Source organism: Bubalus kerabau, chromosome 10 (assembly GCF_029407905.1).
Source record: "Bubalus kerabau isolate K-KA32 ecotype Philippines breed swamp buffalo chromosome 10, PCC_UOA_SB_1v2, whole genome shotgun sequence".
Taxonomy (NCBI): domain Eukaryota; kingdom Metazoa; phylum Chordata; class Mammalia; order Artiodactyla; family Bovidae; genus Bubalus; species Bubalus kerabau.
Genome location: NC_073633.1, coordinates 29479201 through 29502783, shown reverse-complemented (window position 1 = coordinate 29502783; position 23583 = coordinate 29479201). Strand labels below are relative to the sequence as shown.

General features: G+C 38.9%; 1 gene segment (V, D, J or C); it reads left to right on the top strand.

Moving 5' to 3' along the window:
• Positions 1 to 7818: 7818 nt before the first annotated feature.
• Positions 7819 to 22759, top strand: LOC129621096 (T cell receptor alpha variable 38-2/delta variable 8-like). The segment is given in 3 exon segments: positions 7819 to 7953; positions 8847 to 9043; positions 21785 to 22759. Coding segments are annotated over 3 exon segments (630 nt in total).
• The last annotated feature ends 824 nt before the right edge of the window (positions 22760 to 23583 follow it).

Sequence of the window (23583 nt, the reverse complement as noted above, 5' to 3'; positions counted from 1 at the left end):
CTCTGTCCATGGGATTCTCCAGGCAATAATACTGGAGTGGGTTGCCACGCCTTCTTCAAGGGATATCAAGTTCAATTATCCATTTTTGGGTGTTGTTCTTTCCTTTTATACCTCACCCATACTGTCCCATTGGATCCTGCATCTTAACTATTGAGATACAATCAGATACAAGATTAACTTGTATTTTGCACATCATGTTTCCATAGGGAGGCAAGTGGGGGAGAGATTTTAAAATGGTTACTCTATGCATAAATATATTCATATCAAACTGAAAAAGAGATTGTCATAACTACTGTCAACTTAAAAAATATTCACAACCAGAAGTGGAGAGTTACGTTTATCTGGTGGGAATTTTTAGGACTTCAAGCCTGGGAGATAGCATCTCAAGTAAACCTGAAAGAACTGCTCCAAGGAGGTGAGCAGAGGAGCCAGGTTGTATAGAAGTTTTGCAACAAAGTGCAGGTAGTCAGAACATCAAAAGATTATTGTTAATTAAAGAAAAACGGACATCTCAAGTTAAGGATGGACTTCCCTGGTGGCTCAGACAGTCAAGAATCTGCTTGCGATGCAGGAGACCTGGGTTTGATCCCTGGGTTGGGAAGATTCCTTGGAGGAGGGCATAGCAATCCACTCCAGTATTCTTTTCCAGAGAATCCCCATGGACAGAGGAGCCTGGCAGTCTACAGTCCATGGGGTTGCAAAGAGTTGGACACGACTGAGCGACTAAGCACAAGTTAAGGAGTCTAGCACACTTCTATGCATGGGGAGATGCAAGAGTCCGGGCTCACTGAAGTCATTCTTTTACTATTCACCTCAGCTATCTTGGGGCCAGTATCTGTGTTTCTTACATCCTGAGCTCCTTTAGTCTCGTGGTAGGGAGTGACTGCAGTTCTGATGGCTGTTAGATCACAGATATTCTTCTCCTTCCTGAGTGCCCTTAGGCTCAGGAGCTCACATTGGGCTGCAGGTGCTGATGACTGTGACATCCTTGTTTACTGATATGGCAGGAAATACTCCATTTCTGACTATTACAGTTTTTGTTACTGCAAATGACCACATGATTGTTGGTAGTATTTATAACTACCTTTTCCATTACCCATTCCATAACATTTTTGCTCATAACAAGCACCTTCACTCACTGCCATACTTGACTTCCTATAAAACAAGCTCCTTACACAGGAGCAATGCTACGTGGAAAGTCATCAAGGTGAATAAGACATTCTGCAAGCCCACCACTGTGGTTTTGACAGAAGTTCAAAGGGTATTGAAGGCAAATCCAAGGGTCTATTTAAGTGGAAATAATCTTGCCAATAAACAAGGAAAACTGATACACTGTATTCTGGGAAATATAGTTAAAAATGATGCTTGATTTCATATCAGATGCAATAGAAGTCACCAAGGGAAACCATTTTTAAAGTATTAAAAGGAAGCAAACAAGTAATACTTTCAAACTAACTTCTTATGAACATAAAAATGAATCCTTTATCTAAATCTTTCTATTTTTTTCCGCTGAGAATCAGGCTGTAACACACTGCATGAATCAAGAGTGAAAGCTAAAGCTCTGCCAGCTGGTGTCCTGCTCAAATATATTATGATGATTACACTGGCCTCTCTGCTCCCCTCCAGTGATCATGGGTTAAACTGCGAGGAAGCCTGTTGCAGTGAAAAGGAAAAAAGAGAAATGAGGTTTTTTTCTTTCCCTTTCCTGGGACCAAAGAAGATAAAGAGAACAGTGAGCAGGCCTGAACATTCCTGCCCTGAAGTGAAAGTTGCTCAGTCATGTCCAACTCTTTGCAACCCCATGGACTATAGTCCATGGAATTCTCCAGGGCAGAATACTGGAGTGGGTAGCCTATCCCTTCTCCAGCAGATCTTCCCAACCCAAGAGGTGAACCGGGGTCTCCTGCATTGCAGGTGGATTCTTCACCAATTGAGCTCCCAGGGAAGCCCTGATAGAGATTCCCTGAAGTCTCAATAGGGAAAGGTGTGAACATTCCTAGTTGTTACTGTTTTGTTTTGTTTTTTCTTAACTGCTCCTAACTCTGCATATCTGTAAGTTTGATTTACTGCTCCCTAACTCTGCAGGAGCTGCAGTTCACACTGTCTCCTTTGTTTCTATGCTAAATACATCTCCTATCTAGTGTTTTCACTTACAACACCCTTCCCTTTGTCGTTACATATCAGAAAGAAGGCTGCAGAGCCACCTAACTGCCAGAGTCAATTGCTGGGTTACAGATGCCAGGCTATGGCTCTTTGAAACAATGCAAGAGGAAGAAATCAAGATCCTATTATCACCTTGGCTCCTGACTGTGATCCCTTGCCTTGTGGCTCAGATGGTAAAGAATCCACAGGTTTGATCCTTGGGTCAGGAAGATCCCCTGGAGAAGGGAATGGCAACCTACTCCAGTATTCTTAAAGTCACCTTTCTACTTCCTCCAAATTCTGTCTCTGTCCTTTTTATTTGGCTTTGCTGGGCAGAGAAAACCAACAATTTGGCCAGCAAAATCGTAATCACAATGGGAGCTCTCACTGCTGAACCATTCAGTAAACTTCCCTATGCAGAAATGGGGAGAAAGAGGATTCAACAAAACTGGCTGTTTTCTTTTTTTTCTTCTTCTTTTCCTGCCAGATGTGAAAGTGATTGACTTCAAATGACACATACAGCACATGGCCTGATTATGGCTGCACAGTAAGAGGCTACCTTGAAAAGAAAGCTTGGAATTGTTGCACAAGATGGATGTCTTTCTTCTCTGGCAAGTAAAATTGTATGTACTGCTCTGTCTTTTCTTGTAGTATAGAAATAGCTAGCTAAGTGGGAGCAAGAGTCAATAATGGGAAAAAATAAACAATTGCAGAAAACACTGTTTGGTATACTCATTCCAGTTTATATTATGGCACCCAATCTCTCAAAATAACACCTTAATGAATTAATTTCTCATTAATAGTAATAAGAACATGATAGACATGGACACTTATGATAACACATGAAATCTGCCAGGTAAACTACTACATATACATCAGAAAGTGTTCCCCTGGTGGCTGAGCTGGTAAAGAACCTGCCTGGAAATGCAGGAGCCACAAAAGATGCTGGTTTGATCCTTGATTATGGAAGATCCTCTGGAGTTCAGTTCAGTTCAGTTCAGTTCAGTCACTCAATCATGTCCAATTCTTTGTGACCCCATGAACTGCAGCACGCCAGGCCTCCCTGTCTATCACCAATTCCCAGACTTCACCCAAACCCACGTCCATCTAGTCAGTGATGCCATCCAACTATCTATCCTCTGTCGGCCCCTTCTCCTCCTGCCCTCAATCTTTCCCAGCATCAGGGTCTTTTCAAATGAGTCAACTCTTTGCAAGAGGTAGCCAAAGTACTGGAGTTCCAGCTTCAACATCAGTCTTTCCAATGAACACCCAGGACTGACCTCCTTTAGGATGGACTGGTTGGATCTCCTTGCAGTCCAAGGGACTCTCAAGAGTCTTCTCCAACACCACAGTTCAAAAGCATCAATTCTTCGGCACTCAGCTTTCTTCATAGTCCAACTTTCATATCCATACATGACCACAGGAAAAACCATAGCCTTGACTAGACGGACCTTTGTTGGCAAAGTAATGTCTCTGCTTTTGAATATGCTATCTAGGTTGGTCATAACTTTCCTTCCAAGGAGTAAGCGTCTTTTAATTTCATGGCTGCAATCACCATCTGCAGTGATTTTGGAGCCCCGAAAAATAAAGTCAGCCACTGTTTCCCCATCTATTTGCCATGAAGTGAAGGGACCAGATGCCATGATCTTCATTTTCTGAATGTTGAGCTTTAAGCCAACTTTTTCACTATCTTTAGTTTTTCTTCACTTTCTGTCATAAGGATGATGTCATCTGCATATCTGAGGTTATTGATATTTCTCCCGGGAATCTTGATTCCAGCTTGTGCTTCCTCCAGCCCAGCGTTTCTCATGATGTACTCTGAAAACAAGTTAAATAAGCAGGGTGACAATATGCCCTGGAGTAGGAAATAGCAACCTGCTGCAGTATTCTTGCTGGAAAATCCCATGAACAGAAAAGCCTGGCAGACCATAGTCCATAGGTTGCAGTCGGTCATGAATGAGCACACATGCACTCATACATATCCAGAAAAATATTGACCTTTATCTTGTGGATAGATTATTCTGCAATTTCAGATTCTGTCTCCCAACCCCATCCCCAAGATTTTGCACATTGCTGCAGTTGATTGAATATTTAAGTTAGGGAAGGTATTATGTTGGGTGATTTGAATGTTTGTTCCTACTTAATTCTTATTGGAACACTTCAAGGTTGGATCAATTCACCTTTAGGCAGGCAATGTTACCAAGTGCTTGAGACCGAAGACTTGGTTTGTATTTCTAGATCTACCACTCATTAGTTGAGTATCTTGGCAAAATGACTTAATGATTTTTTGCTTTAGTGTTCGCGTATCTACAATGTTAGATATTGATAGAATATCAATATTGATAGAATCTACCGTGCAGAGTTCTCATGAGAAGTGAATGAGTTAATAAGTGCCAGTGCTGAGTCCAGTGCCCAGCAGAAAGATACTGAGTACTTACAGGAAAGGAAATTGAACTTGAAGGGGGTTCAATATTTTTCCTGGTGTTGCATAGTAAGTATCAGAGTGGAGCCTCCTCTCCGTTAGAGCAGATGCCCTTTGTCACCCCAAGAGTAACTCTGTCTCAATACAGTATTGTATTGTGTTTATAGTACTTATTACTCTTGAAAATTATTTTTTCTAAAAAAAAAAACATTAATTTAATTTTTCTCTCTTCCTACTGAACTATAGGCATTTAATATCTCTTTACTACAGCATCCTCCAGACCTGAACTCTGCTTGGCACACAAGAGGCCACACACACACACACACACACAATATGAAACCCAGAAGGATTCTATAGGGTCTTTCTGAAACAGACTCCCAATACCCACCCTCTGTTGCTTCTTGTGCATAGAAAAGCATTAGCCTCTTGGGCTTTCCCTGAATTCCAAAGAATAAACTTAATCAGAAAAAAATGCAGAAGGAGAGGAAAACATTCAAGCAAGACAAAATAATAATAGTTCCGCCATTAAGCAAAGCTAAGAAGGACTTTTTGTTTCTTTCCATTTGAAAGTTTTAAATTTTTTAATTGAAATTTTATATAAAAAATTTCTAACCAAAGTGCTTTTCCTCCCATGGGTTGCCATCCCAATCTCTCTCAAGTTGAATAGCAGGCAGTTCACAACAAGGAAACTGATTTCTGAAAGTTCTCAGAAACTTTCACTTTCTCTTTGCTGAAAGATGGGGTCAGTTCTTCATGTAACTTTACAGGGGATGTCTGATCAAGCTTCTTCTTTGGCTTAAGTTTTTTCACAGACAAGGGCAGGCTGAGGACATGGGAGGCAAGGACCATAGAGCCCAGCTCCATTTCAGTATATTTAAATGAATCTTCAACTTTCTGCATCTAATAAAACATTCTGCTTTTACACTTGTAATTCACCTTCCCTCCCATAATAATAAAACAGGTATCTCTTTTACTTTGAAATTGTACCTCTTTGCCTAAACACTTCACCAACACCATTCTTTCTGGTTTCTATAGCACCTTAGGCCACTGATCATCCAAATTCTACAGTCTGATTTTTTAGGACTCATTTAAAATATTCAAGCTTTCTCATCTTAGAAAAAATATTTCATATTCCTCCAAACCCCATACATGCCTCTCCTGCCACCAATCTATCTTTTACTCCCTGGCTATTGTTTAAAAGCCCTGATCATATAACTGCTTACACTGTGTCACCTTTTTTCACTCCATACACTTCTGCTTTTTCTCCCAATATTTTCTAAAATGTGTTTTCTTAAAAATCACCAGTGATCTCTTTATTGTTAAATCTAAAAGACGTTTTTAACCTCCTTCATCTAGACAAGTATTTCTCAAATTTTAATGTGCACAGGAATATTATTAAAATGCAGATTCTGACTTAAGAATTTTGGGTTAGGCCTGAGATTCTGAAGTCAGAGTAGCTCCCTGGTGACGCGAATGCTACCCACCTACAGACCACATTCGAGTAGCCACTCTCTGCAGTGCTTGCCACTCTTTCTGGGGACCTTTGTGTTCCTGGCACACAGTACCCCAACCTTAAACTTTAACTTCTGGGAGATCCTTTGCAAGATCTCCTATTCTTCTTTACCCATCCCACATCAAGAGCATTCCTACTGCTTAGGCCCTCTTTTCTTCTCAATCTGTATACTATTCTTTGAAAATTTCATCTGCTCATATTGCTTCAATTATCATGCAAGCAGTCTTAGTGGAGTGCACATAAGACTGGTCTCTGGAGTTAGATCTAGATTCTAATCGCTACCCTGTCACTTAAAAATACTGCAATCCTGTGTAATTTAAATTCTTTGAAGCTAGGTTTACCATCTGTAAAATGGAGGGTAAAAATTAGTAACCCAAGGTGGTGTTGTATTAAATAAGATATTTATTATAAAGCTCAGACAGTAAAGAATCTGCCTACAATGCGGGAGACCTGGGTTCAATCCCTGGGTCAGGAACATACCTTGCAGAAGGGAATGGTAACCCACTCCAGTATTCTTGCTTGGAGAATCCCACAGACAGAGAAGCCTGGCAGGCTACAGGTCATGGGGTCACAAAGAGTCAAACACCACTGAGCAACTAACACTTTTAGTATTTCATTTTAAAATAAAGCTTAAACTTCAGTGCCCCTTACTTAAACATGTCATTTCCAAGATGCATAGGGCCCTAGCCATATTTTATAAATGTTTCAAAAAATAAGATATCTTAACGAGTTAAGATCCTTGCCAGTTAAACCCCAACTTCCCCTCTACTATAATGCTAGTTTGTCAGGTGGTGACGGAGTGAGCCGCAGGCTTATTTAGCATCTGCAAGAGTGAATTTGAATTAAGAATGCATATAATTTTGACCTACTGGGATTTATTTATGCAGCTCACAGTCACTTCAGTATATAAATGCTTGTCATCAAGATCTCACAGGCTAAGCATCAGGGACAGATTTCAAACAAAAATCTGTTTGATGCTAATTACCTTACATTACACTGTACTGCTGTTCCTTTGGTAATGATTCATTAACAAGTCTTTGTTTCCAAAAGGCATGAGAGTCTATTGCCAGAACTTTTAGTGTTTTAAAAGCATGTAACACCTCCCTAACTGGTCCCAGTATGTTTTTATAGTTTCCTTGCACTCTGTTGCATTCCACTCTGTGGAATATCTGTGCATTCCACCCTATACATTGGAAGACGAGTTTGTTTATGTTCTTCCTTTGGTATGAAAATGGCCTCATCTGATCATATTTATTATTGTTCATATTAACTTCTTATTGACTGGTCACAATGCTTTACATTTATGAGAATAAAGTGAAACTCATAGCATGCCAGTCCAATGAGGGCATTAACAACCATGGTAGGTAGATGATACCAAGGTTCCCCAGGTAGTGCGGTGGTGAAGAATCTGTCTGCTGATGCAAGAGATGTGGGTTTGATCCCAGGATTGGGAAGATCCCTTGGAGGAGGAAATGGCAACCCACTCCAATATTCTTTCCTGGAAAATTCCATGGACAGAGAAGCTTGGTGGGCTACAGTCCATGAGGTTGCAAAGAGTCTGAGGGGCTAAGCACACACACACACACACACACACACACACACAAAATAAATTTGCAGGTGTAATTAAAGTCTCTAATCAGTATGACCTTGAATGAATCAAAAGGAGATTGTCCTAGGTGGGCCTAATCTAATCAAGTGAGCTCTTTAAAAAAGAGCTTAAACTTTTCCTGGGATCAGAGACATCCTCCTTGTCTTGAGGAAACAAGTTGCCATGACTGCTACAGCCACAAGGAAATGAATTGTACCAGCAACCACTGAGTCTGGAAGAGGACCCCATGCCCCAGACAGTCTTAGTTGCCTCCTTGACTGCAACCTTGTGAGTTCAGCTTAACTGTGTGCTGATTTCTGACTTACAGAACCCGTGATATAAACAGATGTTGTTCCATCACAAAAGTTCTTGATAATTTGTCACTCATCAATAGGAAACTAACATAGAAAATAGACTCGTTAATTGGTGTGATCAGTTGATAGTATTTAGGATTTCTTATGACATAAGAAAACTTGGAATGTAATGAAATCTTGTTGCACAGAGTATTGTGATAGACAGTTTCCAAATTTTGACCATAATCCTATAAATTTTAATCCATTTTCAAAATGCACTTTGATTTTTTTAAGAAAGTGAATTTCAACTAATGATCATCTTTCTTGTCTCTGTATTAAAGTTTTTACAAATGTATTGTCATATGAATAAAAGTGTAAAAAGTATGAAGACAAAAAGCATAGAAACAAAAAGTATTATAGCAGTGTGTCATGGAAATAAGTACTAAAATATGACTCAATTTTCTAGATTTATGCTGTCTGTGGAATTTGCTTTCTAAAATTTATAATTTGCTATGATTTTATTTTTCATTCTAAACATTATTTTCTATTTAATTTTTATCCATAATTTTGTGCTGCTATATAAAGTGCAATTTTGTAAGTTTCAGTGCCTACAAAACATAAATTCTGCTCTGTACATAATTATAATGCTTTAGAATTCAACCATACAAAGCCAGGAAGGGGGTGAACAAAAATTGTGAATTTCTCTTTATTTCTCTATCTGACCCCTGGAGGGCACTGTTGTGAAAATTGGGAAAGATCAGAATAAGCTCAAAAAAACCTTCCTTCCTTACAATTTAAAGAGATATCCTGACACCATTTTTTACACAATGACATATAAAGCATCTCAGACACTAGAGACAGAAGTTTTAAGACAGCCTCTCTTCCTAGCTCCCTCTACAGTCTCCATCAGAAGAAGAAATCGATATCACCTGTCATTCCTCAACCTCAGAGCAACTTGGATTCAAGTCCCCCAGTCATGAGACTTCTGTCTGTGGGGAATCACCCGGAAAGCAGCTCACTGCCTCTTCACTGCTCCACCATGACCTTGGTGTTCACCTTGATGCTTGCGGCACTCCTGCTGCTGAGTGAGTACTGTTCCATTTTACTGTCTTGTCCACACACGGAACATTGTTCTGGTTTGACTTTGAATAGAGATTTTGTTTAGCTGAGTTCACTGATTCAGTATTAATGGTTCAGGAGCCCAGTCAGTGACCCAGCCCGATGGCCACATCACTGTCTCTGAAGGAGCCCCTGTGAAGCTGAGGTGCAACTACTTATTTTTTCTTCAACCTAATCTCTACTGGCATGTGCAGTACCCCAACCAAGGACTCCAGCTTCTCCTGAAGTACATGTCTGGAAACAATCTTGTTTCAGGCATCAAAGGTTTTGCATCTGAATTTAGGAAGAGTGAAACTTCCTTTCACCTGAGGAAAAAGCCCACTGAAGTAATTTGACCAAGTACTTCTATGCTCTGAGTGACATGGTGACTAGGACTGTAGGGGGAGCTATCTGCAAACCCCTGAGATCTGGTAGCTTAAAGGACTTACAGTTTTAGCCTGTGTTATTTTCAGAAGTTGGCATGTTCTGGGAAGGCAAATAGTACAGAGAATATAGAGTATTGCAAATGTTTCATTCCTGTGGGCATCTTAGAGTTTTTCTTTTCTTTTTAAATTTGCAAAGACAGGATTTGTTTTCTCAAGTTCAGTGTTCTCAGTGGAGTTGACTGTTAGGTGGGGCTTCCTGTCACAGAGTGTCACCTGGGCAGGGTTTGTTGGGGGAGCTGATTGGTTGCAGGAGCAGGAACATTTCTAGACAAGAAGTGACACACCACTTATAGGTTTAGCTGTGTATTTTAAGGTGAAAATTTCTCAGCAGCAAGTCAAGGCATCATGAAGAGGCTAGTGGGCACTGTGCTGGGGCTTTCGTTTGCCCGGGTTTGCTGTGAGTTGGGGCTGCCCTGCAGGGGAATCTGAAGAAATGGGCAGCTGCTGTACTGTTGAGGGAGGGAGTAGAAAGAGTTGACAAGTCCTGCACACTTCCCATCCATCTCAACATCGATGGGAGCTGGAGGGACACGTTCAGGGTTTTCTCAGAGTTACAGTGAGCCTCACCTGTGACTGTCTGTCTCTTTCTCATCAGGTGTGAGAGGGGTGGATGTGGAGCAGAGTCCCCCAGCCCTGACTCCACAGGAGGGAGCCAGCTCTACACTGTGGTGTAATTTCTCCACCTCGGCAGACAGTGTGCTGTGGTATCTTCAGAAGCCCGGGGGCCGCCACCTCATTTACGTTCCTTGAGGAATAAGGCAAGGAGGAAGATTAAATGCCACGACAGTCCTTAAAGAACGCCGCAGCTCACTGCACGTTTCCTCTTTGCGAACCACAGACTCAGGCACTTACTTCTGTGCTGTGCAGCACTGTGCTCCCCGGGCACCTGCAGCCTGTACTCAAACCCTCCGCGGGGCTCAGCCCCTCCTCCAGCCACAGTCACACCGTGAGGCCACCACAGGGCATTTGCAGTGCTTCTTATTGGCCTTACAGATTTGAGACTTTGGTCTTTATCTTCCTCTCAATCTGTATCTTCTTCTGCGCTAGAGTCTCAAACTTGTAGCTAGGAGAGGTCTATTAATGGACAAGAAAGTGAAAGGCGACTCTTTGCGACCCCATAGGTTATACAGCCCATGGAGTTCTCCAGGCCAGAATACTGAAGTGGGTAGCCTTTCCCTTCTCCAGGGGATCTTTTTAACCAGCTGAACCACAAGGGAAGCCCAAGAATACTGGAGTGGGTAGCCTATCCCTTCTCCAGCGGATCTTCCCGACCCACGAATGGAACCGGGGTCTCCTGCATTACAGGCGGATTCTTTACCAGCTGACCTATGAGGGAAGCCCTATCAAAATAAATATTTAGCTACAATATGCTCTACTTCAAAATGGGAAGAAGTGAAAGGAACTAAAAGAAGAGAAAAGTGACTCCAAGAGGATATTATTCAGCTAAGTTGGCTGTCCCAAGAATGTCCATCCAAAACTGCCTCACTATGATGCGTCCCAACAGACAACTGCAGATACATCTCATCCTACTCCTGCAGCAGCGCAAACAAAAAACACACATATGCTCAATGGTTAATATGAACTTGGTCGTTTAATTAAAACAAACTTATCCTCTTTCAATTCTGGATGCAAGAAGTCTGAAATCAGTTTCACTGGCTACAGTTAAGGTATTGGCAGGGTCTATTCCTTTCCTTACTGCACATTACATAATTTTATTTATTTTATAAGTATGGAGAAATACACATAATTTTTGTACCTTTTCAAATTTTGTACCTGCTTCACCTATTTCACTCTTACACCCAACCCTTTCCCCTCTAGTAACCAGTAGTTTATTCCCTATATCTATGAGTCTGTTTCTATTCTGTTAGTTTTGCATTTTAGAATCCATATATAAGTGAAAACATACAGTATTTGTCTTTCTCTGTCTGACTTATTTTGCTAAGTATAATACCCTCCAGGTTTTCCATGTTGTCTTATGTGATGAGATTTTATCCTTTTTATGATTAAGTAATATTTCATTGTGTATATATATATGTGTGTGTGTGTGTGTGTGTACACATATTCTCTATCTATTCATATGGATGAATACTGATTGCTTCCATATCTTGGTGATTAGAAATAATGCTTCTGTGAATATTAGGGTGCATATATATTTTCAAATTAGTGTTTTTGTTTTCTTCTGATAGATATCCAGGAATGGAATTGCTGAATGATATAGTATTTATATTTTTAATTTTTGAAGAACCTTTATGCTGTTTTAAATAGTGGCTGCATCAGTTTACTTTCCCAGCAAGGGTGCCCAAAGGGTCCCTTTTCTTCATATCCTCAGCAACACTCATTACTTCTTGGCTTTTTGATGATAGTTTTCTGATTGGGGTGAGGTAAGATCTCATTGGGTTTTGATTTGCATTTACCTGATGATTAGAGATGTTGAATGTCTTTTCATGTGTCTGTTGCCCATCTACATGTTTCTTTGGAAAAATGTTTATTTAGGTCCTCTGCCTTTTAAAAAATCAGATTATTTATAGTTCACATATTGCATATAAATTTCTTTATATATTTTGGACATTAACCCCTTATTGACTAATTATTTGCAAGTATCTTCTGTTTGATAGGCTGTCTTTTTGCATTTTAATAGTTTTATTCCAATTTGGATGCCTTCTATTTCTTTTTCCTATATGACTGCTGTGACAAGGACTTCAAGTACTATGTTAAATGGAAATGGTGAGAGTAGGCATCCTTGTCTTGTTCCTCACCTTGGAGAAAAGCTTTCAGTTTAGGCTGCAGTCCATGGGGTCACTAAGAGTCAGACACGACTGAGCGTCTTCACTTTCACTTTCCACTTTCATGCATTGGAGAAGGAAATGGCAACCCACTCCAGTGTTCTTGCCTGGAGAAGCCTGGTAGGCTGCAGTCCATGGGGTCGCACGGAGTCAGACACGACTGAAGCAACTTAGCATAGCATAGCATGATATTAATTGCGTGTTTGTTGTAAATGGCCTGTATTATTTTGAGATGTGTTCCCATTATACCAAGTTTATTAAGAGTTTTAAACATGAATGGATGCTGAATTTTGTCAAATACTTTTTCTTTGTCTGTTGAGATAATTACATAAGTTCTTATCCTTCATGCTATTAATGTATATCATGGCGGATTCATTTTGATATTTGGCAAAACTAATACAATTATGTAAAGTTTAAAAATAAAATAAAATTTAAAAAAATGTATATCATGTTGATTGATTTGAAAATACTGAACCATCCTTGTACACCTAGACTATATCCCACTTGGCCATGATATATGATTCTTTAATAAATTGTTGAATTAAGTTTCCTAACTTAATTCAGTTCTAAAGGAAGTTAGTCTTGAATATTCATTGGAAGGACTAATGCTGAAGCTGAAACTCCAATACTTGGGCCACCTGATGCAAAGAACTGATTCATTGATAAAGACCCTGATGCTGGGAAAGATTGAGGGCAGGAAAAGAAGGGGACAAACAGAGGATGAGATCGTTGGATGGCATCACTAACTTTATGGACATGAATTTGAGCAAGCTCCAGAAGCTGGTGATGGACAGGGAAGCCTGGCATGCTTCAGTCCATGGGGTCACAAAGAGCTGGGCATGACTGAGCAGCTGAACTGACTGAATTGAAGTTTGCTAATATTTTGTTGAGGGTTTTTTTATCGATGTTCATTCAAGAAATTGACTTTTTTTGGTAGTTTTATTGTCTGGTTTTGGCATCAGGGTAATGAAGGCTTCATTGAATGAGTTTGGCAATATTTCCTCACCTTCAATTTTACAGAAAATTTGAGAAGGATGGGACCTAACTATTCTTTAAATGTTTGGAGAATTACCCTGTGAAGCCATGGAGTCCTCTACATCAGGAATCAACAAAATATGGCCCATGAACCAGTCCATTCAGCCATTTACTTTGTAAATAAATTTTGTTGAAACATAAGAAAGCTTATTTATTTATGTATTATCCATAACTTATTTCATGAAACAATGGCAGAGTTCAGTAGTTGCAACAGAATGAATGGCCTACAAAGACAAAAAATATTTACTATTCTACCCTTTATTGAAGAAGTTTGCAATCCCCTCTTCTACATCATTAGTCATCATGGAAATGCAAGTTAATGCCACTATGAGATCTCTATATACCCATTAATGGCAACCCACTCTAGTATTCTTGCCTAGAGAATCCCGTGGACAGAGAAGCCTAGTAGGCTGCTGTCCATGGGGTTGCACAGAGTCAAACACAACTGAAGCGACTAGCATGCATGGCACTGGAGAAGGAAATGGCAACCCACTCCAGTATTCTTGCCTGGAGAACCCCAGGGACAGGGGAGCCTGGTGGGCTGCCATCTATGGGGTCGCACAGAGTTGGACATGACTGAAGCAACTTAGCAGCAGCAGCATACACCCATTATTTTCGCTAAAAATAAAAAGACAACTATATAAAGTATTGTTAATGATACAGAATAATTGTGAGATTTAGAATCTATTTAGAGGCATATTCTCTTCAGTGTGCAGCAATCTCCTTGATCTAATGTTGATCTTATGGGAGGAGAGACAGCCCCATGCAGTGACTCGGCTTGAGGGCTAGTTTCTGCCTTTGAAGGGATCCCAGGACAGGTGAGGCCCTATCATGAGTATTTCGAGAGCCCTGCTTCCTCCTGTTGTGTCCAGCACCCAGACCAAGGCTTCCAGACCCTCATGAGACATGCCTCCATATGGAACAGAGAAGGTTTCATAGGGGACCTCAACAAGGGCAGAGATTTACTATCTGAAGAAATCCTTGACACAAGAAAAAGACTTGGCCACATATTTCAGTGTTCTGATAGATGCTCTAAAATATATATATTATCAAAAATAGTTAAAGAAGAAATAGAAAAGCTAAATAAGTATATAATCATTAAAGTAATTTGACAATTAGAAATATAAATTTCTAGACAATTCCTAATAGATGGGAAGTGTTTAACCTGCAGACATGCCCCACTACATAATTAAAAATCAAATGCATAGTAGGATGTATAGGAAACCATGTAACCAGAAAACATTAGAAATTAAGTTTATGTAGAGGGCTTTTACAAATAAATAAGAAAAACATTCAAAATAAAAAGCGATAATAAAGATAATTTACATAAAGGCAATTTAAAGAAGAGGAAATAGACATGTGAACATATAAAACATCAACTTCTGCAGTAACAGAGAAAATTAAAGCAAATTACTATCTCATTTCTGTCAGATAACCAGAAATGTGAAAATCTGATAGCATTAAGTTTTGACCCAAATACAGGGAGAAGGCTATTAAATTTCTCCAGATGGAGAAAAGCAACCACATAAAGAACATTTAGTTAACAACTTCAGAGAAAAATTGCCTGAACTATTTAATAAGGAAGAAAATGTATATATTTAAAAGTCAAGCAATTCCAATTCCTGTTATCTACATTCAAGTAATTCTAACATTTGAACAAGGAGGCATTTACAAGGATAGTCACACCAACCCTGTAAGCAGAAGTATAACCATTCAAGTACAGAATGAACGAATAATGAATTACATATGAAGTCAAAATACATGAACTATTACAAGCAAAGAAACAATTCTCTATATTATTTTCTTAGAAAAATCTTACAAAAATAAAATGCTGAGTATAAAAAGCATCAGAATGATATATGCTGCATGACACTACTTATGAGAAATTTCAGAATATAATCGCAATATAATATATTGTTTTGTGATACATAGCTATAACAGTAAAATTGAAAAGACATACATGGAATCTTCCCAATAGTAGTTATTACTTTAAAAATAGGAATAGTACTAGGAGTTACTCTTTAGTTTTTTCTGTAACATTTGGAGAGAGCTATTGAAAATATAGCAAAATTAAATATCTGTTTACCATCATTGCCAGGAAAAAATGTGTCTGCACATAATTTTGTGTACTGTTCCATGTAAGAATTATTTAGTATTTTTTTTTTAAAAAAGTTTAAAAGTTGGATGGTAGCAACCACAGCTTTTACTAGTCCAATCAATTCATAGAAGAAATAAGATAACTCCTGTTACCTATAACTTTGACAGATATACTTTTAATAGGCCATAAAATGCCAATAAAATGCCAGAGAAAAAACTTTTAACTTGTTTAAGCACTAGAAATTATTCGTCCAAAAATAAACAGCACAGAGACATCCTACCACAGTTAAAATATACACTTTTTGAGTACACAAAAAGAAAAAGTGAAAAGAAAATCAGATCATCTGGCTTAGCAGTGGAAGACATGCCCCCAAGATGTTAGTCTTCAGCAAAGTTGCAGGATACAAAATTAATCTACATTCCAATAATGAACTATCTGGAAAAGATATTAAAACAATTCTTATTCCATCACATCAGAAAGAAAATACCTAAGAATAACTTTAAGCAAAGAAGTATAGATTTGTATATTGAAATCTGTAAGACATTGATTATAGAAATTGAAGACAAAAATTAATGGGAAGATATTTTGTTCTTACAGAGCAAAAAAATTCAATTGTTAAAATATCCATACTACCCAAAGCATTCTACATATTCAATGAAACCTCTATCAAAATTCAATGACATTTTTCACAGAGATAGAATAAACAAACCCTAAGATTTGTATGAGAGACAATAGACTACTAATAGCCAAAGTGAACTAGAGAAAGATCAAAAAAGAAGGCATCACATGACCTTATTTCAAACTATATTACAAAATTATAGTAATAAAAACAGTGTGTGGTGTTTTTTTTTTTTTTTTTTTGGCATTAAACAAAGACACATAGATCAATGGAGCAAAATAGAGAACCCAGAAATAAACCCTTGTATACACGGTCAATTCACGGCAAAGAAGCCAAGAATATACCCTCAAGAAAGGAACATCTCTTCAATAAATGGTATTGTGAGAAATGGAAAGCTACATGCAAAAGAATGAAATTGAACTCATCAAAATGGATTATAGAATTGAATATAATAACCACAACAGTAAAGCTCAGAAGAAACATAGGGGCTAAGTTCCTTGACATCAGTATTGGCCCCAGTTTTTTTTTTTTTTTTTTTTTTTTTTTTGTATTTTACACTAAAAGCGAGGACAACAAAAGTGAAAAAAAAAAAAGCAAAAAACAAGTGTGACTACATCAAACTAATAAGTTTATGTATGGCAAAAGAAGCCATCAACAAAATGAAAAGGCAACCTACAGAATGAGAGCAAATATTGTCCAAACATATACCTGTTAAGGGGCTAATACCCAAAATGTATAAATACCTTGTATAATCATTAGAACAAAAGTCTATCTTAAAAATAAGCTGATGATCTGAATAAACATTTTCCCAAAGAAGATATACTAATGACAAGAAGGTAAATTAGAAGATGTTCAACATCTCTAATCATCAGGGAAATGAAAATCAAAACCAAAAAGAGCTATCCCTTTACATCTGCCAGAATGGCTACTATCAAAAAGACAGGGAATAAAACATTTTGACAAGATTGTAGAAGAAAGGGAACCCGGCCCACTGTTGTTGGAAATATAAATTGGCGCAGCCTCTATGGCAAACAGTATGGAGGTTCCTCAAAAAATTAAAATTAGCTCTACTATGATATTTCCACCTCTGAGTATTCATCTGAAGAAAATGAAGTCACTATCTCAAAAAGATATCTGTACCCCTCATTTATTGCAGTTCATCTACAACAGCTGAGACATGGAAACAACCCAAGTGTCCTTTGACAGATGAATGGATAAAGAAAACATGATAAAAAAAGAAAAATTTTCATAGATTTACAACAACATGAATGAATCTTGAGGGCACAATACTAAGTGAAATAAATCAGGCAGACAAAGTCAAATACTGTATGAAATCATTTATATGTGGACTCTAAGACACAGGTGCAGGAACACACACACACAGACATATAGACACACAGACACACACACACACCCAGACCTCATAGATACAGAGAATAGATTGGGGGTGTAGGGCGTGGACTAGGTGACTATGTTCAAAAGACAGAAACATCTAGTTATAAGAGAAATAAGTCCTGGGGATGCAATATACAGCATGATGACTATAAAAAAAAAATTTAATGGTGTCAGTGTGTAAACCCTCTTGGCTTTCAAATATTTTTTTTTTTAATTAAAAAAAATTGGCTGCTCTGGGTCTTTGCTGCTGTACATGGGCTTTCTCTAGGTGCACTAAGCGGGGCTGCTCTTGGTTACAGTGCACAGGCTTGCTGTCCTGCCTTCTCTTGTTGTGAAGCACAAGCTCTAGGAGCACAGGCTTCAGTAGTTGCAGCATGCAGGGTCCAGGGCACGTGGGCTTCAGTAGTTGTGGCTCTTGGGCTCTAGAGCAAACCTCCATAGTTGTCGTGCCCAGGCTCAGTGGCTCCAGGGCATGTGGAACCTTCCCAGACCAGGGATTGAACCCGTATCCCCTGCATTGGCAGGTGAACTCCCATCCACTGCACCATCAGGGAAATCCTCTCGAAGTTTGCTTTGCTTTTTTTTCAGGTAGTTCAAACAGTTGAATAACAAGTTTGGAATAGGATGTATAACTACTGGACTGGAGTATCTTTCATTGGACTGAAATATGCAAAACTCAAAATAGGATGTAGTACCCAGATTGGAATGCCAGGTGAGCTTCAGAAGACAGTCACCAGAGATGCAAGAGGGAGAACTAGGGAAGATCTGGGAACCTTAGTAGTAATTCTGTGCCCTCATATGCTATGTGAGTTTGGGGATTCCTATGAAGGAACCACGGAGAATCCAAGGACAATCTATTATAAAATAACTCAGTTAGGTCTTCCCTGGAGGCTCAGTGGTAAAGAATCTGCTGCCAAATCAGGAGACATTGGTTCAACCCCTGATACAGGAAGATCCCACATGTCATGGAGCAGCTGATCCTGTGCACCACAACTATTGAGTCTGTGCTCTAGAGCCTGTGCTCCACAGTAAGAGAAGCCACCGCAATGAGAAGAGCAATGACAGAGGAAGCCCCTCTCTCTGCAGCTAGAGAACAGCCTGTGTAGCAATGAAGACCCAAAACACTCTAAATTAGTAAATAAATAAAATTATAAAAAGAATAAGTTATTCTTATTTGGGTTTCTTTATGAGGTGTTGAAACAAAAATAAAATGTTTGAAATTTGATTAATTTGATGTAAATGACTTCATTAGATGAAATTACATAATAAAATGAACTAGAATTTTCATTCCTTCAGTATCAAGAAAGGGAAATATTTTTATTTTAGAAAACATATATATTATTAATAGCTTTTAATATTTTTACTGATTAAGCAACATTTTAGGAGAAGTTTTGTCCTCATGACAACTATAATGAGAATTATAAGATTGTACTAAAGAGTATAACTGCATTCATGACAGCAACATGGTCAAATATTTGAATTTAGAAGACCGATTGGTTCTTGCTTCCTAAACCTTTAATGAGATAATCACAGAGTTACATCACAAATGAATATGATTTTACAGCCATTACCATTTGGTATTCCAATACACAACTGGAGGGATTACAGAAGTCAGAAGCCTCTTCTGTGTTCATTCATGTGTGATATCTGCTATTCTGAAGTTATGTATGTGCTAAAGTTACCAGTTCATATGATTTGGTGGGTAAGTGGGAAGAAAAGGGAGTTCATGGCTTATTGTTGGTCTTTTCTAGGGAAAATAGGGAGCAGTTAGTATAATTCATCTTAGAATCAAAATCAGAAAGGCAAGAGAACAATCAGAACTTGAATGAATATTTGCAATCCCAGAATGATTCATAATGAATTTGTTTCAGATAACATCCCAGATTTTAGAAGAGATTAATTTACTACTAAATTTGGAAGTTTTAAGTAAAAAATCTCTTTCAATTTCATCCTTCAATATTAAACTCTGGCTTGTCCTTTACCAGGTATTATCATTTATTAGTAAATTACAAGGGAAGGCAGAACAATGTTTAGGACAGTCTAAATCTTTCAACCTGAGTGTCAGCACATTCAGACTTGATCCAGCCAGAAGCTACATTTTTCAGAGTCAGAGTCTATAATGCAGCTGAGGGAACATGCACCTTTAGTGTCAGGAACTCAGAGCAAGGCCATATCAACAAAGGGGAAAAACCGCCTTCATGCTCTCCCTGCATTGTTGTGGGCATTCGTGGTGTCCTCTACTTAGTTACAAATAACTGGAAACCAGGACATCTGCTGCCTGCCAGCACCCAGAGGTGACATGGAACAGAAGAGTAGATGTCTCAACTAGATATAAACTCTCCTTCCTGCATGACTCATTAATGTGTTACTTCGACTTTAAAATCTAAGAACTGGCTGCTTGAGATCTTTGTGTACTTTCTTTTCTACTTGTCTATTTGCCTTTGGTTCTTTTATGTTAATTCATCCATTAAAACAATGAAATCAAATGAAAGATTGACAATGACATTCTCCATGATCATGTACAGTATACAAAACTTCAGTCACCAAATAGTGTGGTGTCAACATTTACTAAGTGTTACAGATACCATATTTTGTAAGAGCGCACTGTAGCCTTGTGGCACAGAAAAAGTCAGCATGCTTAACTTGATTTTACAGAGAAAAATAACAAACCACTAAGAAAAGAAATTGAACACTTTGGGGTAAAAAATATGACATGAGGACAATTTAAGGACACCTGATCTAATAAATACAATTCTACTTGTAAAGGCAGCAAGATTGAATATACTGATGCTCTTCAAAGTCTACTAAGTAAAACTCAATGTCAGATTTCAAAGATTAATATTTTTTCCTGTTAAGCATTTCATAAAAAAAAAAACACAACTGAATAGATTCTGAAAGTCAGGAGTGATATTTTTATCATCTGATATTGAAGTCACTTTATTTATTGAAAAATATAAACAAAGACCTAGAACCAAGTGAGAAAAGAAAATGATACATTAATTATTTTGGAAAAGACTGCCTTTTGTCAAGAAAGCTAAAGGGCTTCCCAGGTTGAGCTAGTGGTAAAGAACCCAGCTGGCAATTCAGGAGACATGAGATGCTGATTCAATTCCTGGGTCAGGAAGATTCCCTGGAGGAGGGCATGGAAACCCACTCCAGTATTCTTGGCCCTTCCCAGGTGGCGCTAGTATTAAAGAACCCATCTACCAATGCAGGAGATGTAAAAGACGAGGGTTTGATCCCTGGGTTGGGAACCGACTCCAGTATTCTTCCCTGCAGAATCCCCATGGACAGAGGAGCCTGGCAGGTTACATTCCATGGGGTTGGAAAGAGTTGCACATGACTGAAGCAACAGCACAGCACACACATAAGAAAGTTAAAGATCTGTGAGTTTCTTTTATTTTTTTTAAGAGTCATTAAATTCTGGATAAAGAAATATAAGCATAGGCTAAATGAATGACCAGAATGACAAGTAAGTAGATTACAGGAAGGATTCATAGTGTATACTAATATGTTTTGAATGGGCTGGCAAAATTATTATCAGTGTATGTCAACTTATTTAGTCTTCTGTTTCTCTCAGCTCAAACCCTTAACATGTATGTGTGTTAGTCACTCAGTCGTGTCCAACTCTTTGGAACCCCATAGACTGTAGCCACCAGACTCCTCTATCCATGGAATTCCCCAAGCAAGAACACTGGAGTGGGGTCCCATTCCCTTCTCCAGGGCATCTTCTTAACTCAGGGATCAAACCAGGGTCTCTTGAATTGCAGATATATTCTTTACTCTCTGAGCCATCAGGGAAGCCCTCACACACATAATACTAACTGCTTTCTCCATGACACTTTCAGGGTCTACCTAACATAATAATCAGGGAAAGAAAAGTAGAAAATTAAACATCTGTGAGCCAAAAGTTTTTCCCATCTGTGAAAAAGACCATGTGATGTATGAACATGACAAACCCCACTTCCTGTTTGAAGGAGTCACACAGGAACAGGTACTATGTAAATGTGCTGCCAGGCACACAGAGACACTGAACTCTCAGCTTGAGGCAGAAATGAGCACATTTGTGCAGGGAAATCCATGCCTCATGCCGCTCTCCAGCCTGCTCTGGGCATTCCTGGCTGTCACCTTCTCTGGTAGGGATGCTTCCAAGCCTGGGTGTGAGAGGTCAGGGTGAAAGGCCTGCACACAGACACGTGGAGCTTCACAGGGACTTGGGGAGGAAAGGAGGGCTGGGGAAAAAGAAGCATTTTATAATTTCAATTTGGTTTGTCTCTGGGTCCTAAATTAATCTAAATCACGCACTATTTTATTTACTACTTCATCTCTGTTTTCTGTTTTTTTCCCCATAGGATCCAGTGTGGCCCAGCAAGTAACTCAAGTCCAGACAGTGGTATCCAGTCAAGTGGGGCAGACAGTCACCTTGAATTGTCTATATGAAGTAAGTTGGACCATGGACTACTACTACATTTTTTGGTATAAACAGCTTCCCAGGGGAGAGATAACTTTTCTTATTCATCAGTATTCAGAATACGGCAATGCAAAGAACGGCCGCTACTCTGTAAACTTCCATAAAGAACATAAATACATCAGCCTCATCATTTCAGCCTTACAGCTTGAAGACTCTGCAGAGTACTTCTGTGCTCTCTGGGAGCTCACAGTGCTTGAAGTAATGGGAAAAGCTGAACAAAAACCCCAGAGCTTAATAAGAGAGAGCCCCACTGCTTCAGAACCTCAGTTGTAGTGCACACCTGCACATTCCAGAAGAGAGATGATAGTCCTGTGGTTGCTTCATCTGTGGTCTGGATCAGAGGATTTAATTCTAAATAAAAGCTCCTTCTAGGTGGATCACCAGGCTACAGCTGGAACCAGGTGGGCCTGCCCCACAGGAACTGGAACTGGAAGAAGATAGGGAATCACTGTGGTTTCTCCCTCTCTTTGGTCCCCCAGTTTCCCACCACTGCTTTGGGTCCCCCATTTGAGCAGGAGGCCAGTAGACACTAGAACTGGGAAAGCATATCTTATCTCCTGCAACTCCTTTCTGGTGGATCCACTCCACAGCTCTTGCCTCTCCTTTCACTAAGAGTTTCCTCTGATTGCCCAGGTTGATACAGGCTTTCAGCTCTTGCTAGTATCTTGATGCTTCCCATCTCTTCTTTGTTTTCCTTAACCCTGCCTGCAAATGTATAAATATTCCCTTCATTAAACTTTGTAGTTAAATCTTCAAGTTAATCAAAGATCTTTCTATATTTGGAAGCAGGTGTCCACAGTAACTTTCTACTGATACATTCTTCTCTTGAACTTTGGACTTTAAATCAATCATACAGAACATGTGTAAACTTGTTTAAAGCTATAAACTTGTTCCATTATAATTTAAAGTGACTGCTTCACTAAAATACACTCACATCACAAATCTGGGTATAGTTATCTGGAATCGTTATGAAAATCATTTCCTTAGTCCTTTCTTCTTAGACTTTATGTCAATTAAGGTACAATCAGGGAAGCAGACCATCAGTGATGTCGAAGAAGAGATTAGTTACATATAAAGATTAGAACTCAGGCAGTTGCTAGAGTTGATGGAGTAGTCTATACAAGCAGAAAAGATATAAGCACTCTAATGTTCATTGCAGCACTAATTACAGTAGGTGGACATGGAAGCAACCTAAATGTCCAACGATGGAATAATAGATAAAAAAAGATATGGCATATATACACAATTGAATATTATTCAGCCATGAGAAAGAACAAAACAGTGCCATTTGCAGTGGCATGGATGGACCCAAAGATTGCCATGCTGAGTGAAGTAAGTCAGACAGAGAAAGACAAGTGTCATCTGATATCTCTTTTATCAGATGGAATTTTAAAAAGTGGTATGTGCAAATGAAGGTGTTTACAAAACTGAAATGGAGTCCAGGATGTAGAAAACTAATTATGGTTACCAAAGGGGGAAAGGGATATGAGGGATAAACTGGCAGACTGAGATTCACATATACACACTGCTATATATAAAATAGATAACTAATGAGAACCTTCTGTATAACACAGGAAACTCTACTCGATATTCTATAATGACCTATACAGGAGCACAATCTAAAAAAGAGTGGATATATGTATACATATCCACTTTGCTGTACAACAGCAACTAACATTG